At 35.9% G+C, this 17,425-nt stretch overlaps 1 protein-coding gene across 1 annotated transcript; it reads left to right on the top strand.

The window, feature by feature from the left end:
* Positions 1-1,991: 1,991 nt before the first annotated feature.
* LOC134851906 (uncharacterized) lies at positions 1,992-16,717 on the top strand. The gene is made up of 9 exons (XM_063868180.1): positions 1,992-2,075; positions 2,198-2,635; positions 3,729-3,807; positions 6,489-6,767; positions 7,868-8,056; positions 8,230-8,804; positions 8,914-9,032; positions 15,367-15,518; positions 16,078-16,717. The coding sequence occupies exons 1-9, from the start codon at positions 1,992-1,994 to the stop codon at positions 16,566-16,568; spliced, it is 2,406 nt and encodes an 801-aa protein (XP_063724250.1). The 3' UTR covers positions 16,569-16,717.
* The last annotated feature ends 708 nt before the right edge of the window (positions 16,718-17,425 follow it).

Below are 17,425 nucleotides of genomic sequence, written 5' to 3' on the forward strand. Positions count from 1 at the left end.
TTTGGATTGATTTTAAATCGATTCAAAATGATTCCAAACCCCAGCCAGAAAATTGATCCCAATCAATTTTAAATTGGTTTAAATCATTTTACTAAGTCTTGAATTGTTTTTTATCTTTTTGGTCATTTTTTTCAATCGATTTTTTATAATTTTTATGATTTTATTATGATTCTTTTTTTTATTTTGTTTTAAAAATCGCGCTTTAATTAATTTGCAGGTTTTTTCGCCGAGTAAGCAAAAAATTTATTTGAATCGACTTGAAAAGTATTCTTAGATATTTAAATTGATCTGCTCATGGTCTTTTGAAATGCATTTAAATGGATTATAGTAAAATTCATATGGGTTCAAGGGCAATTTAATGAGCCCGAAAATTCATCCAAATCATTTTAAATTGATTTGTAGACAAGAAAGGTCAATTAATTCAATTTAAAATCTATTCCAGTTCTTTAAGTGTAAGTTTTTAATTGATTTGGAGGAATTTAAAATTGATTTAAAATCAATTCAAACAACCTGAAACCGTTTTTGTCAGTAAGGGTATGAATTCAAGACTGCTAGTAACAAGGCAAAAACCGACTGTCCATAAATTGTTCCGAAGGTCCATAAATTGGTCTCTAATAGTTTTTGCTTAAAGAAAACTGATAAAATATGAGTCTCAAGCTTAAGAATGGGTCAATATTAAGAATAAAAGCCCCAAAAGTTTCAAATCAGATTCTAAAGAATTACAAAACTGATCTCGATGTCAAAAAAATCAAACTTTTGTTATTCAGCTAAATTAGACTAAACTGACCGAAAGGCTGACATCTCAATTACAATTCTACCAGAGATCAAGCGCCAAAGTAAACTTTTTTAAAATTATAGTTTCTGTGATTCTTGCTGCTTTCGCCCAAATTAATTTGAACATCAAAATTTGCAGGATCATTTTATGTTCCATTGTTCTTTCTTTATTTTCAAACTTTTATTCCAAAATAAATTTGTTGGAAAATTCCTTGCTTCTGGTACAGTTTATTTACTGAATTAATTTTAGAGTTGATTAAAAATGGTTTGAAGATTTTTTGTTCCAACTTTCGAAGGAAACAGATTTTTTATGCTTGGGCTGGGTTTTTTTGACTTTTTTACTGAGCAATTTTGACAGAAGTTCTACCTAATTTTGATCTTTTTTTAAAGACGCATTGAGCTTGAGGAGTTATGGGTGCTTTGGTGACACGAGTTCGTTAAAACTGCTTTTCCTTAGTTTCAATGCATTATTCGTACGAAGTTCCCTATTTGTCACCCGATTAAACACGTTTCAACCACTAACGTCGAATTTTGGTTTGATGCGTCGATTTCCTAGACAGGACCCCATTTTTTCAGGGGCTTCAAAATTTTTACTCAAAATTTCGAAAACCTTTCAAACTCAGAGGAAAATAATTTGGTCTGATTATTAGGACAGGCTATAATACATCCCTATGCAGTTAATGTTAGAGTGTTAGCAAATAATATTTCTTTTCCTTCCTCCAACTTTTCAACCAAAATAAATAATTGAATTTGACGTGCAGTCGGAAAATTCGGGGCTTCGCCCTGATTTACAAGCACTCTTGCTTCCAATTTAATTTGACAAAACAAACATAAAGGGGCTAGAAGATTCATATAAAAATTCGTATTCAAAATTGAAGCTTTATATGGAAGATTTATATTAAAATTGCTTGCCAAAAATGGTCATTCTGTCTGGCTACTTTGATCAATATACCTTCGCGACAATAATTACTGGTGTTGTATACCAGTGTCATTCACACCCGCATGTGATGTTTAGTCATTAGAAAAATTCTTTTGCGATTGGAATAGCGTCACTCTGAGATATTACTTCAGTAGTCTCAGTTATAAACTGACGTGTATTTATCGATCTCAATTGGCTTTGAGTATATCTTTTCTTTTATTACTAATATTTTGATTACTGGACCAAGTTTATCAAGTAGTTTTTGTCTTCTTGTGTAAACTTTTGATGTTTCTCACGCATGGCGGAAAGTGTTGAACCGGGACAACCAACTGATTATGGGTTCGTTACCGAAACAAAGTTCGACAACTTCACGAGAACCGAGGTCAGCTCGTCCGTTGAACCGGGACAACCAACTGATTATGGTTTGTTACCGAAACAAAGTTCGACAACTTCACGAGAACCGAGGTCAGCTCGTCCCATGATGCCCTTGGAGTTTTGCCACAGAAATTGGCTAAAGTAGCCGACTCCAAGGAGTCCAGATGGACTCATTTCAAAACTGCTCTCGGCAATTCAGGAGATGCCCTCATTCCAGAGGTTATTGGATCCCAGAATGTGTTTTGGGTTCTATTCTGGGTGCTGGCCTACGTCGGTTTGACTACAGTTTTCATTTTTCAAATGTCAACTCTTGTCACAAGTTACCTCGAGTTCGAAGTCGACACCCAAATTTCGATCATGAGGAAAACTGAGGCAACTTTTCCGAGTGTGGTTGTTTGCAACACGAACCCCGTTCGGAAGAGTATCATTTCCAAGATCACAAAGTACCAGGGACTTGGGAATCTGGACGCTTTTGTGACGAGCACCATGTACTCCACTGCTGCGGCTGATATGGGAACGAGTTTTAGTGTATCCTGTACTGAGGGACAGGTGCAATGTCCTGACTCCGTTAGTCATCAAATTGATCAATGCTATCGCGCACCTATATCAATTAGTTGCAATCTATTTTATACAAATAAAATAAACAAAAAACTATAAAAAATCAATTTTTAGAGCAATTCAAAATCAATTAAGTTTCATACAAAATGTTGCTTAAAAAATCAATTTCAATCGAATCTGAATCGATTTATGTCGACGTTTAGTCATTTTTTGATTTCAATTACAAATTAATTTTTCTAGCAAAAAAAAAAATCTTTAATTGATTTAAATCAATATTTTCCACTTTTTTGTGATATTTTCAATTCATACATATTATATACAGATTATGTTCAATTTTATTTGATTATCCAACACAATTTTCTTACAAGAGAAAATTGGAAACAAAAATGTAACAATGGATTTTTCAATTGGATTTTTTAAATTGACAAAAAGTGTTAGGCAGATCATTTTAAAAAATTTTGATAAGATTCTATGAAGAACTATTTCATGGAGAAATATGGTTTGAAGCAATAGGCAGTTTTATTTTATAAAAGTTATACATATTTTTAAAGATGTTTCCTTACCTAAACTGTTGCTATTGCTTGTAAACTTATAACTTGTAACATGTATACACTAACCCTCATCTTACTTTGAGAAAAATGGTTCGCAACCAAAACTTTATCTAACCTAATTTTCTTTGAAATTTGGCGCTCTCGAATTAAAGCGGTAACTACCTGCCCACCTCGAAAGATCTAATTTCCTTTTTAGGTAAAAGAATTAGTATTGGTTTGAAAACGATAAACAAAAATTCGCATGCAAAAATTATACGTCACTTTTTTTGGAAGTTTCGAGTAATTAGAGTCATGCTCTCGAACTTCCGTCCTGGTTTAGGGGAGCGGTGGTAAAGTGGTTAGATGTTCGACGCCGCTCATGATTTGTGCTGGAAGCAGCACTACCAATTCCAAAAAACAGCCTAAAAATCATTTATATCTTACTAGGGACACAACAGCGTTCTCCGCGATTAGCCAAAGAAGTCGCTTGTGGTTCATTGTGGATATTGTTTTCCTTGTATCTAAATTCACAACAAAAACTACTCTTTAATCTTTTCGAGCTCCATTTTCAGGTATGTATCCCCACTGAGTGGATATGTGATGATTACACAGACTGTAGCGACGGATGGGATGAAGGCAACACCACTGCAAGTAAAGCTCTCAAATCTATGCCACTCTTTTTTTTATTTTTTGTTGTTTCAAATATTTAAAAAGTGGGGAAGAACTTTGTATTCTGGTTTGTTTTAGTTTTTTCTTTTTTCTTTTTTTATTTCCCCGCAAAATCAGCTACCACAAATGATCATCGGAGAGAATTGAGTGATTTATCGTCCTAAAGTCTTTTCAGTTGTGATCCAAACGAAATTAAAAAATTATAAAAAAATTACCCGTGTTGAGAAAAACCGTTTGAAATTTTTGATTTTTTATCTTAATGCGAGCGAATAAAGCGAGAGAGCAGGCTTACAATAGCTTATTTTAATGGCTTAATTGCTTATAATAGCCTAATTTAGGCCGTACAAATTTTGCTTTACCCGAGTAAAATTAGTTTAATTTTGAGGATTTTTGCGCTTTTTTGGAATTAAAAGCCACAAAGATTTAAAAAAAAACAGCAATAAAAATGAAAAACTTTTTGAATTTTTTCTTGTTTTTCAAGTCATTTTTCTAAAAAACTGTTTTCCAATTTGCGCAGTTAACTATGACAGTCGAATATGCCTAAGGTCTACTTTTTAGTTCAGATCCTTTTTATCACACCTCACCGAAGAAACTACACTAATTTGAAAAGTCGGCTATCCTTGTTCAAGTTTAGGACCGATAGTTCCAATCAAACTCACCCCATCCCCCATCCCTACTTCACTAGTAACAAGCTGATATTTGTATATTTTCTGTAATGGCCCCTATTGGTTAAAGTAAGACTGAGGTCCGTCTACCCTAGACAATGTTTGACTTTTTTATATCACAAATTTTTTGCACATTTTTGCAGCTAAGTCAAAAAATTATCATTCTCTGGTACACCTCTAATCATTTCCTGATTTTTTTTTGAAATTCATTTTATTTCAATTAGCGAAAAGTGGGCGACACGAAGTGACTAAGAAATTTTAGGAATCATTCATTTGAGATGTTTACAAAAATATACTTCAAAGGGGGTTTGAGGTTATTGAAAACTTTTACCACTCTTATTTGAGTTTTTCTAAGTCTGAATACCTCTTCTGTTATGATTTATATGATATAGTTTACGAGCTCTTTTTTGTTCTATTTGTTCTTACATAAGACAGAGTTTTTTGAAGTCTGAATGCCTTTTCTGTTATGATTCTTAATATATTTTTTACGAGCTCTTTTATGGTCTATCAGTTCTCGGTGCCCATATTTGGAAGGTTTAAATCATCTTTTGAAGTCTGAATACCTCTTCTGTTATGATTTGTATTGCACATTTGACGAGTTCTTTATGGTCTATTTGTTCTGTCATAAAACTGTCATCTATTTGTTCTGTCATAAAACAGCGTTTTTTGAGTCTGAATACTTCTCCTGTTATGGATAATAGGATATATTTTACGAGCTCTTTTATGTTCTATTTGTTCTTACATAAGACAGAGTTTTTTGAAGTCTGAATGCTTCTTCTTTTATGAATTTTATTATATTTTTACGAGCTTTTTTATGGTCTATCAGTTCTCGGTGCCCATATTTGGAAGGTTTAAATCCTCTTTTGAAGTCTGAATACCTCTTCTGTTATGATTTGTATTACCCATTTGACGAGTTTTTTATGGTCTATTTGTTCTGTCATAAAACTGTCATCTATTTGTTTTGTCATAAATCAGAGTTTTTTGAGTCTGAATACTTCTCCTGTTATGGATAATAGGATATATTTTACGAGCTCTTTTATGGTCTTTTTGTTTTTATATAAGATAGAGTTTTTTGAAGTCTGAATGCCTTTTCTGTTATGATTCTTAATATATTTTTTACGAGCTCTTTTATGGTCTATCAGTTCTCGGTGCCCATATTTGGAATGTTTATCAGCGAAAAAACAGCAGTTTTGAAACCCAAAACTGCCCAAATGTAATGTAGGAACTGTTTTCAAGTTCCTGCGAATCGCAGTGGATCTATCAGTAGGCCTTTAACAGTCCTGTCAAGGATAGTCTGTGTTATTTTGTTGAGCGAAGCTCTTTTTTGCGACTCAAGGCCGTTTTTGTGGTACCACTATTGCATCCAAATTTGGTCAGGTTGTGGTACACCTGAAGCTAGAGGTCAAGTGAGAGCTCGTTCTCACACATTATCCTTGCCATGGCTTGGGATCGATTACAAGTGAAACGAAGTTTGTAATTTTTTAATGAAAAAGGTTTAACTCGAGAAAAGGAATATGTTGAAGCTCCTAGAATGCAACATTGCTGAGTTTTGCAAATCGTTCAGCCCTACATTTTATTTGGATGTGATTTGTAAAACAGGGAATTAAAACTAACTACACCTAATGGTAGAAATTGTGTACATCTTTTTTCCACACAGCGGTTGCTAAAAAGAGTCCTGCTAGTATAGTTCAAAAAAAACCATTCAACATGTAGCCATTTTAAGTGCATTTAGCTTTCGAAATTTGTTAGAAACCAACTCACATGTTTTTGGCCAATATTTTTTGGAAAACGTTTATTAGTGTTTGTTATCATCATAATAGATTACCATAAAAAGTTCAGATTTCAGTGAAATAAGACTTTTTCCACCATAGCAAACTCATTTATCAATAAGTTATCAACATATTTTTTCATAGAAGCAATTGATTTAAAGCAATCATATATCTATCTTTTGATTGGTGAAATAAAGGCTGACAACGCGTTTATTCTTATCTGTTCGAGGTCCTTATGACTGTGCCACTTACTCGCCAACTGCCACCTACGAGCAGTTCAACCCCGATGGCTACTGCAACATAGGTCTCGTTAAGTGCGGATCAGATCCCACCTGTGGAGTCCCATGCGATAACAACACAGATTGTGCCGATGGGTTCGACGAGTCGGAGCAGCTAAATTGCACCCAGTACGACACTTGTGGTGGGGACTTGACGGCCACCGGGTCAGACCAGACTTTCGCTTCTCAGAACTACTTGAGTGGTGGGAGTTACCCAGCCGGCAGCCACTGTATTTGGATCATTACCGCACAAAGTAAATTTAAATAACATTCAAGACCACCTACAAGATTTTAAAGCGGAAGATTATTCTGAAACCACGAAAGTGCATCTAATGAGTAGAGCTAATCTAAGATTTTTGCAAGAGAACAATTTTTCAAAAACTGAGAAAATTAGCTAGCATTTCTGGGCAGTTTTTCGAAAACTTGTCAAAAAAATTCAAGACGCCTCTTAAAAATTTGACTTGGTTGGAGGACCCATTAAATGGTTGGGGTGTCAAACTTCTGCAAAGAACGTTTCTTACCCCCCCCCCCCCTCCCCCGCTTTATTCCCTATGTCCGCCCTTGCTTATAATACTTTTAAAATCATAAAAAGACCTAAAATTCACTAAAAATCTGCGGCGCAGTCGGATTTTGAAAGAACGTTCGTATTCAATCTTCTTTATAAACTAATGAGTTATTTCAGATGTTCAGAACTCATATAGTAATTTCAGATATGGTACACCGTCTGCTCGTCACGCCATCTTATCTTCGGCCGGATAGATTCGTGCAACTTCTTAGTCTAATACCGATCTTAATCTTACTCTTATATCTCTTAATCTCAATAGATCTAGAGTATACTGGTTTTGTTACGAGTCGGTCACTTGGAAAGGCAACTAAGTTCTAAGTTAAATTCAAATCTCTCTGGTGCTGAAATAAAAGTAGTTTGAGCACTTACAAATAAGTGGGTTGTTAGTTTGATGGAGTATGATTGTTTAGTATCCAATATTTTATAGGGATAAAACATCTAAATAAAAACCAATAATAAAATCTAGTTTGGATCTGGTTCCAGTAAGGGTGCGCGTCCCTTTTCTAAAAATTGTGCCTTTTTTTGAGTTGGCTGACCAGAGATATTGTCGTAAAAAAAAGAAGTGTCCATGGTGAGAACCTTTGGGGAAATTTTGTCAAACAGGATTGAGAGACGGTGGTAGCTCTATATCTTGTCCCTTATCAACTTTCTACTGCTCTGATTCAAGATTTTTAGAATATGCCAGCAATGTTTTTTAAAGTTTTCCGCCAGTCAAGACATGCTTCAATTGTACTCAAACTTCGCTTCATGCTGGTTTGTACTCAGGTGCATCGGAGATCGTGGAGTTGACGTTCGATAACAACTTTGGTGTAGAGGCGAGCAACGACGGCTACTGCTCATACGACTATTTGCAGATTCGAAACGGAGCCACTGAGTCATCACCAGCCTTCTTCTTCAGTTCGCGAAGCAAACTCTGTGGTTATACGGCGCCCCCCAATCCAATTCAGTCAACGGGTCAATACATGCTGGTCCTTTTCCATACGGATAATTCCGTGCAGGATATTGGGTTTAAGATAAGCTACAAATCGGTTACTCCCTCAGCTCGAGCTAGACGTGACCTCCCTCAGACTCGGAATCTAACAATCCCCCAGCAGAGGGGGTTGTTTTCAATCTACCACTATATCCAGTGCAGGACGATGAGAAAGAGCTAGGACGCGAGCGTCGTTCCGGTAGCTACGGATATAGCTACCCGTACGGTGGCGGCTCTACCTACACTTGGGGTAGTGAAACTGGCGGCAATTATTACGGTTCAACTACTTACGACTCTAATTTCTGGGATAACTACAATTCCTGGTACGATTCCTTTGACCCTTATGCTAACTTTGACAATGATGATCTCTCTGAGTACAACTGGCCCAAAGCCTACGAGCTCTCAGAAGCTCTGGATTATTCCGACCTTCGACCATTTGCTCTATTTTCGAATGAAGAAGTTCGCTTCTTCGGAACTCAAGCAAATGATTTTATCGCCCAGTGTACTTTTGATGGCCGGGTCTGCAATGGTGAAAACTTCCAGCAGTTCCAAAATCCGGAGTACGGAAACTGCTATGCGTTCAACTCTGTATTCAACAGTTCATTTGAAAGCGGACTTTATTCGACGCTGAGAAACACATCAAAAACTGGCAAGAAATTCGGCTTGAAGCTGACACTGTTCTTGGACAAAGACGAGTATATTGGCGTTTTAAGCCAGAGCTCAGGCGTTCATGTAAGTGCTATTCTCATGACTGTCCGAAACTGTTCCAGTAGTCGATTGCAGCAATGACCATTCTATTTTACCTTGAAATTATCCATGTTATCTGTCAGACTTTGTCCAGGTGTTGGTAAATGCCCCCTACATTCCCCCCATGCCTGACTCTGACTCATGGGTGACGCCTGCAGGTGCTGCCACAGTGATATCCGTCAAACAGAAAGTCATTACCCGCAAAGGGGGCAAGTTAGTTCATACAAAGATTTGATTAAAATATCGCGTTAAATATAACATGTTTCCGAATTACTTCAATTATACAGTGCTGTGCATTTATACTTGGAAAATTTATCGACCTTTTTTTAGGTCGACCAATTTGTTTTTCCGAGCTCTTCGAAAATAGGGACCCTATTTTGTAAAAAGGTTTCTGCTCCAAAAAAAAACAAGATAAAAACGACGTTTTGAGCACTTTTAAAAAACATTTGACCAAAAAAATGCGTTTTTTCGGCGCTCGCACCCCCCCCCCCCCCCCTCAAAGTTGGTATATTGGCGCCCAAAGCGCATCTAGACAATTTTTGGATGTTGGTCAGCCAAAAATGGATCTCGTAAAATTATACCAAAAGGGGGAAAATTGGGGAAAAAATGACATCCAGAATTTGGCAACCAGATAGTGTATGAGTATGCACTGTGTGAGTAGCTCCCGCCGCCGATCTGCACGCTACTGAGACAGTGCATGCTCATACAATATCTGCCCGGGTGGAGATTTAGTATGCACCATGATGAAAAGAGTCAAGGCTCTGCTGTTGTTTACTCTCAACTTTATGGAGGTTGTTTCGTCTTCACCACTAATTCATCCTTGATTTCTCCGCCGCTAGTTTCCGACTTATGAGAGGGTCATTTACACTTCCGGGGATCGTCATCACTTGGGGTCGGGGGGTCCGAAGGGTCTGGATTTTTGCATGCCAGGGTCAAATTATCTCTAGTATCCGTCCTATTAGTTTCATAAAGCTAGCCCGGTAGTTTCTATTGGGGGGGGGGGGGGTGGTTTGCAAAATCGGTACCGTTTTAAAATCCTGCTTAGTCTCTGTTATATTGGAACTTAACCAATTGTTTACTCTGCTACTTAGCTTAATGACGAATCAATCTTACGCTCAGGTTACTAAAGCATGTAAGTTCTAGCCTCAAATACAAGACAGCTCGGCAAGTTTTTTTCGGGTGGTTACACTTTGTTGATCTAGACATGTCTGGAAAACCAAAATTTCGAATTTTTGCTCGACTTGTTGCAAATGGTCCTCCTTTAGAGCATATGTTTTTGGTGGTTTATGCTTCTCAGACAATACAGACTTTCCATCAGTCAGAAAAATTTTCTTTCTTTTTCCTCTGAATCATTCAATCACAATTTCGACCCACGTAAACGAACGGTGGAAAATGTAAGCGAAAAAAAAACAGCTAGAAATTATACTTGAACAATGATTTTGAACAAGCTCTCTGTATATCATGATATGGTATTGATAAAAAGTTTTTGAGCTAATTCATCCTTATGACCACGTATGTTAACAAAAAGAATCTTTATGACCAATCCATTAACTTCACGAGATCTGACCAACTTCAACTCCAGGAAAAGTTTCAGGGCTGGTCGTCAATTGATAAGTAACTGGAATTGCTCAAATTTTTTATAGGTTGCAAAGATGTATACAAATCGATAACAAAGATCAACAAGACTGCTCATATCAGGGCGAAGCCTTGAATGTTCAGACAGCCTTTTATGGTTTATGGAGCAGTAATAACACAAAATAATGAATGTAATAAAACAAAATTAAATTTTTTTTTCTGAAATTTGAAGTTTTCTATGAAAATCATCCCCCCACGCGCCAGATAAAGTACAAAAGAATAGGTTTTGCTGCTAGTAACAATCAATTATGACGAATAAGCTTATTTCAACCAATATGGAACGATTTCTAGAACGGATTAAATCTCCGCTTACGCGTTAATAGCGCGAAATATATCGCGCGTTAATTGTGCCAAATTGACCAAAATGCCTATCTTTAAACCCCCATAACTTTACGAAAAATGATCACTGGTGAAATATCTTTTCAAATTTAAGCTCAGGACAACAATACCTTTTGAATGATATAAAAAACTTCCGTCAAAAATGGGTAGTTAAAAAGTCGAAATTTGTCTGAAGAAAAAAAAAACCCACCCCGAGCACAAATATTCCGTTACTTTCGTATCGAAAGTTGGAACAAAAAGACTGCTAGTATATCAGGGCGACGCCCTGAATGTTCCGAAGGCCTTTTAAATGTTTTTTGATTGAAAATTGTCAAGATAATAGAGTAATAGACACACTAATATGAACTGCAAAGGATGAATTTAGCGTCCGCCCCCTAAGACGACCAAATGATTTGCCTCTATTCTATTTAGAACACATTATTCTGCCGCCACACGTGTTGTCAGCAAAATATCGGCGCTACTTCTCTCAATTCCGCCAACTTATCAAAAAATTACTATAAATTCATTGAAAAGGATCACAAGTGATGTTTTTTTAAACAATTTGAGCTCCATATACCAATATTTTTGAGATAAGAAAATACGTACAAAAGTTTTTTTATATATAAGCTCTTCAAGTTTAATGAAAGAATCGTTTGTCCAAATTGCTTGTTTAGAAAGTCGAAAATTATCTGAACAAAAAAAACCGGCCCATGCATTAATATTCGGCCCATGCATTCGTTTTTTTCGAATATTGGAACAGCAAGATTTCTCGAATCAAGGCAACGTCCCGAATGGTTTCTAAACTTTTTTAAAAAAAGTTTGAACCAACCGTACAACCCACCCCAAACCGATTTAGGTTGAAAAAAAACACCGGTTTTTCAGAAAACACCGGCTTCAAGGGCAATTTAAATTGATCTAATAAGTTAAAAACTCAATTGATATCAAAGTATGATTGCTATTTTACGCTATCAACAGGATAAAATAGCTATTCGGTAAAAAAAAATCTGGCAGTATATTTAGTGCGCTTCTTTGAAATGAATATTTTATGTAAAGTTAAACTTCAGAAATAATACCTGCTTGGGGAGACATTACATTCTAAGGTAGGTTACAAGGGGGGATTGTATGGTTGATCCAAAAAGTTTGTAAAAAAAAGGAAAAAAAACTCAAATTTAAAACTAGATTTTGTCATCTTTTTTCTTTAATTTATACCATTAAGCGTCATCTAAAGAACGAAGGACGTAATTTTGGTTGTTGTAGCAATAATACGACTGAATCGCTCGCCTCATTTCATTATGGTTAGTATGAATTAGGAGATATATTTTACATTACCGAAAGATATCACTAGCTAATTACCTCAATTTAACCTTGGCAATGGTTGCCACAAACTAAAAGAACATAACTTTGTAAAAACGATGTCGAAGATGATTTATTTTTGTTCCGACGATGTGGGTTTTTTTTATTCTGACGAATTTCGACTTTTTAACTAGCCTTTTGGCGGGAATTTTCTTGTATCATTCAAAAAGTATTGTTGCCCAGAGCTCAAATTTGAAAAGATATTTTACCTGTGATTATTTTTCGCGCAGTTATGCGGTTTTTAAGATTGCCATTTTGGCCAATTTGGGTCAATTGACCCGCCATATATTTTGCGCTATTAACGCGTAAGCGGAGAGTTAATCCGGCTTAGAAATTGTTCCAAATTGGTTGAAAGAAGCTTATTTTGCTATAATTGATTGGTTACAAGGAGCTAAATCTATCCTTTTGAAATTTATATGGCGTCTGGGGGATGATTTTCATTAAGAAAATTCAAATTTTAGAAGAAATATTCTAGTAGAATTTTTTTTAGTACTTCTAATTTTTAAATTTTATTACTGCTCCATAATTTTTAAAAGGCAGTTGGAACATTCAGGGCTTCGCCCTGATACGAGCAGTCTTGTTTCATTTTGAGCTCAATACGCTGTTATTTTTTCAGATGGCATAAAAATGCATCAAAATTGGCTTGTTAAAAAACTCAGTTTTTCAGGATAAAAAATCAACCCAAGCTCAAATATTCAGTGAATATGTTCAAAAGTTGGGAAAACAGCAACTTTGCACATAATTGTGTAGATTTTCACAGAATAAAAACCGGGGAGCTGAAAGAATTGATTTGTTTAGTTTCTTTGGGCTGAGATAAACTGACTCCATTGTTGCTTTTGTTTTCAGATGAGGTAAAAACTACACCCGACAGGTAACAAAGATGTTACAAACACTTATTCACTAGGTCCGAGCGCTCAAAAATAAAGCAAACATTTCAAAAACTGTTTTGCAATCCAAATATTAAACGATCTAGTTTGCTCGTACATGAAAAAATGTCAATCATCATATTTTTTGGTTGAAAGGAAGGAAAATAAGGAAGAAAGGTGATAGCGCTATAGTCAGGGGACATAGAAGTTACAATTTTTTTATTTCAACGAAAGGACCTTTTTCTGAAAAGTTTTTGGCGTTTTCTCTGCAACTATTTAAGAAGTTCAAAGTTTGACAAATGCTAGTTTTAAAAGAATTATTGTTGTGGAAACATCTTTGCACACAATTTAAGAAATGTGACTTATTGGGCTTGAATAACTTGTTTAGGAAGCTGATCAGCTTGAACTGCACTTTAAGCCGTCTTAAAACGACAGATAACTAACACGAAAAATACACGTCACCCGGCGCCGAAAAACGGCTGAAATTTAAGAATAGTTTCACGCTGACTATAAACAAGTCGACAAGAAAACTATTCCAGCAATTAAATCGGAAAAAGTACTGCTGTAACCCATGCACAGAATTCTCATCAGCAGCTATGTTGTGTGCAAATTTTGTCCAAGTTTTTCAGTATAAGCTTCCAATAATTATTATTTTACAGGATAGCAGATTTGATCTTCTTCAACGGCGGGCCAAAAAACTTTTTCAATTCTGTTATCTGTCGTTTTTAGGCGGTGTAAGTCAGAACTATCTTATCAGCTTTGCAAAGAACTAATTTGAGCCCAGTAATTCACATTCCTGTTTGCGAAGAAATTGCGCAGCACAAACACCGCTAAAATTAGTTATGGGACACTGGCTTGTTTATGACTTCAGTTGAAAACTTATCAAAACTTGGCCCGGCTAAGTCCTTCCAAGTAGCATTTCCAAAATTTTGAACGTTATAATTTAAATAGTTGGATAGAAAACGGCAAAATGAGAAAAAAAATGTTTAATTGGTGATTGGAATTAAAAAGTTCCCATTTGTATGTCCCGTAACTGTAGCTGGTTGAAGATTGAATACCTATAAATCTAAATTCAACAAAAGTTTTCAGAAAGCTGTAAGTTTCAAGAAGCTATAAATTGGTACAGTAGTTTGTCAAAGCACCATTTATGCAATTTATTATGTTATTCATGGAGCTGTTTCTAACTAAGACAGGGTAAGCATCGAAAAGAAAACAACCTGTGGTTTTTTGTAGGCACGCACTGTAAATTGTCCAGCTTTTGAGGGAAATTGATTGCTTTGTATAAATTAACTTGCTAAAGTATAAAGATCAGAAAAAAACGATTTAAAAAATCTTACATTATTTTTTTTTGCTACCGTAATCCCTAGGTGCCTCAATTAAGCTGCTTGTTTCAAAATTCATTTTTTACTATGTTCAATTTTTTAAAATTTTTTTGGTCGGTTATTTGGTCGGTAAACTTATTTGAGCCGGTTTGAAAACTTCACATTTGAATCGGGTCAAACAAATCGAGAGCATTTTCTATAACTGATATTTGTTTGAGCATGCTCAACATTTTCACATGTTGGTCGAGTTAGGCAAAATCGAGCTCATTTTTTCAATCGAAACTTCTTCGAACGTGAAATCGCACTTTTTTAAAATCGAAAATTTTTTGAACGTGGTCAAACATTTCACATCTGAATCGAGTTGAACTAAACAGAGCACAATTTTTATAATCGAAATTTGTTTGAGCACGGTCAAAAAAGTTACATCCGGGTGTGTTCGAACTGAATCGAACGCTTTTTTTCTAACCGAGGTTTTTTAAAAACTGTCGATTATTTTGCATCTAGATTGGGTCCAACAATGTTGACTGCACATCATATAATCGGTTTTGTTTGAGCAGGGTCAAAATGTTCATATCTGGGTCGGGTCAATCAAAATCGAGCGCATTCTTTCTTGTAACCGTGATTTGTTTGAGCAGGGTCAAAAATTTCACATTGCAGTTGAGTTGAGTAAAATCGAGAGCATTTTTAAAATCAAAAATTTTTTGAGCCCCCCTGAAAACATTACATCTTACTCCGATCAAACAAATCGAACACATTTTTGTAAATTTGATTTTTTTTGAACAGCGTGAATAATTTTATATCTGGATCAGGCCGCACAAAATCGAGCACTTTTTTTGTCGGGAAAGTCGAAAGAACACGAGTTCAATGAGAAGGTATGGTTAAACCAAATTACGGCCAAAACAAAGTGAGTACCTCGACCAGGTGTTCGTTAAGCCTCAGTTTGTTTCCTACAAATACTCAACCTAGAAGATTGTGAGGCAACAATGATTATCATAAATGACAAAGTGAAAGAAATTTATACGTTCGCGGATGGTTAGGGTGTAATGTGTTAAGGTATGGGGAGTGCCTGAAAGTATGGCCTAACTTCGTGGCCCTGGACACAGACTTCACCAACCAGTGGCCCAGGTATGACCAGAGAGCGTGTGAGAACTACTGCATTGAAGCTGAGAAGTACCGCAGATGTGGATGTGTCACTAACTACTACGGTATTGTTTTAACATGTGGGCTCTTCTACCACCGTCCCCCATCTGATAAACTAAATTAAAACACATAAAAATTGTTGTACATTTCGGTCTAGCTGTCATTAGTTGGCATTTGATTTAATAATTTAACTAAAACCAGTATGCAGAAAATCAATGGTTGCGCTTGAAAATGATGTTTATATCTGCGGTACTGAAGCAAATGGTTGATTAAGTCAAGACTGTTCGTTTTTCTCTCATGACCCTGCCCTAAGGTCCTGAGAGGTTAATGGGCTGCCACTACTTTGATGTTTTAGCCAGCCATAGCGGTGTTTGCTTAGTTAATCTAAAGTTTGATTTGCCAGCGGATATCGGTGACTGGATAGCGGACTGTTGCTACGGTTTCAAAAAACAATTAGTTTTTAATCGAAGGCAATATTTTTCCCCTATTTTTTTGCTTCAATTTTTATTACACTGTAATTTCTACGATGAGATAATCTGGGCGAAATATTCTGCGATCTACTTGTAAAACTAAGGGCCATTTTTGCAGATATTATTTGATTTTCATCTGTTATGTTCTGTTTAGGTAGTGTACCATTGTGTTCATCGTGGAATAAAGCTGCGCGAGATTGCCAAGTAGCGGTGAATAAAGCGTATCGCAACAACGACTTCGTCTGCCCATGTGGACCAGCATGTGACGACAATTTCTACTCGAAAGAAGCATCCAGCGCTCATTGGCCCAATATACATTACACCTCCTACCTGATACAGCGACTGAGGAAATACACGACTTCCCCAAGGATTCTACAATTTCTGGACGACACTTTATCCAATGAGAATGCATCCATCGCAGACTTAACTGAGAAAATGAGAAGCAACTTTGCCAGAGTCGAAGTGTTTTTCCAGAACCTGAACTTCGAGATAATTCAAGAGCAACCCAGGTACACTCTCACCCAGCTCATCACTGACTTTGGCGGGAATGTCGGTTTATGGATTGGCTGGAGCGTGTTGACATTCCTGGAAATTGTTGTTTTTGCTGTAAATATTATCAAAATAATCATTCGTGGAAAAATCTGAGTACACATGACTCATTGAGGCTTGCTATGTAGATATAAAAAAATAGTGATTCTGAGCAAAAAATTGATATAACAATCAATCAATGTACAAATTGAATAAAAAGTGTATTTCAAGTGTATAAAGAGTTTAATATCAGCAAATTAAAGCATACCGGCCACAAGAGCAGTCTTTTCTCCAAAACTTGAGAACAGAAAAAAAACGACAGAAAATTTGTAATCCGCGTGTTTTTTTTTCAGACAAATTTCGACTTTTTACTTTTGACAAAGTTTTTTTTTAAATCATTCGAAAAGTGTTGTTATCCTGAGCTCAACAGTATTTCATCTTTGATCAGTTTTCGTAAACTTATGAGGGTTTGAAGATTGTCATGTAAAAGACAACGCTTAAAATGTTTCACGATAATAACGAGTAAACGAAGATTTGATCCGGCTTAGAAATTGTTCCGAATTGTATTGAGGCATGCTAAACATATAACTTTGTAGTTATCATAGCGTGTAGGTGATGATTTTCGAAAAAAAAATTTCGAAGTTTTTTGAATTCTTTTTGATAATTTTATTACATATTTTAACTTAATAAAACGAAAAGCAGTCGAAACGTTCAGGGTTTTTCTCTGATACGAGCAGACTTGTTCCAAAAATTCCTGAAATAATTCAATACTGATTTAACTTATCCGGACAAAACTGTTATAACTTGAAACTTCAAACTCGTTCTTCTCAAATAGAGTTAAGATTAGACAAGAATTGATTAAGACAAATGTTGCTTAGAAATGCAACACAACTACCATGGTTCAATTGGTTCTGAGAAAGCCGCAAGCAAAATTTACACCAAATATCGGTCAACTTAGTATTTATTTAGTTAAC

The sequence above is a fragment of the Symsagittifera roscoffensis genome, chromosome 7, assembly GCF_963678635.1.
Source record: "Symsagittifera roscoffensis chromosome 7, txSymRosc1.1, whole genome shotgun sequence".
Lineage (NCBI taxonomy): Eukaryota > Metazoa > Xenacoelomorpha > Acoela > Convolutidae > Symsagittifera > Symsagittifera roscoffensis.

Excerpts from the sequence above, each read along its gene's own strand:
- LOC134851906 (XM_063868180.1), top strand. The coding sequence starts at position 1,992 with ATGGCGGAAAGTGTTGAACCGGGACAACCAACTGATTATGGGTTCGTT. Across the intron at positions 2,636-3,728 it reads AGGTGCAATGTCCTGACTCC|GTATGTATCCCCACTGAGTG; the intron begins GTTAGTCATCAA and ends CTCCATTTTCAG. Across the intron at positions 8,057-8,229 it reads CAATCCAATTCAGTCAACGG|TGCAGGACGATGAGAAAGAG; the intron begins GTCAATACATGC and ends CACTATATCCAG.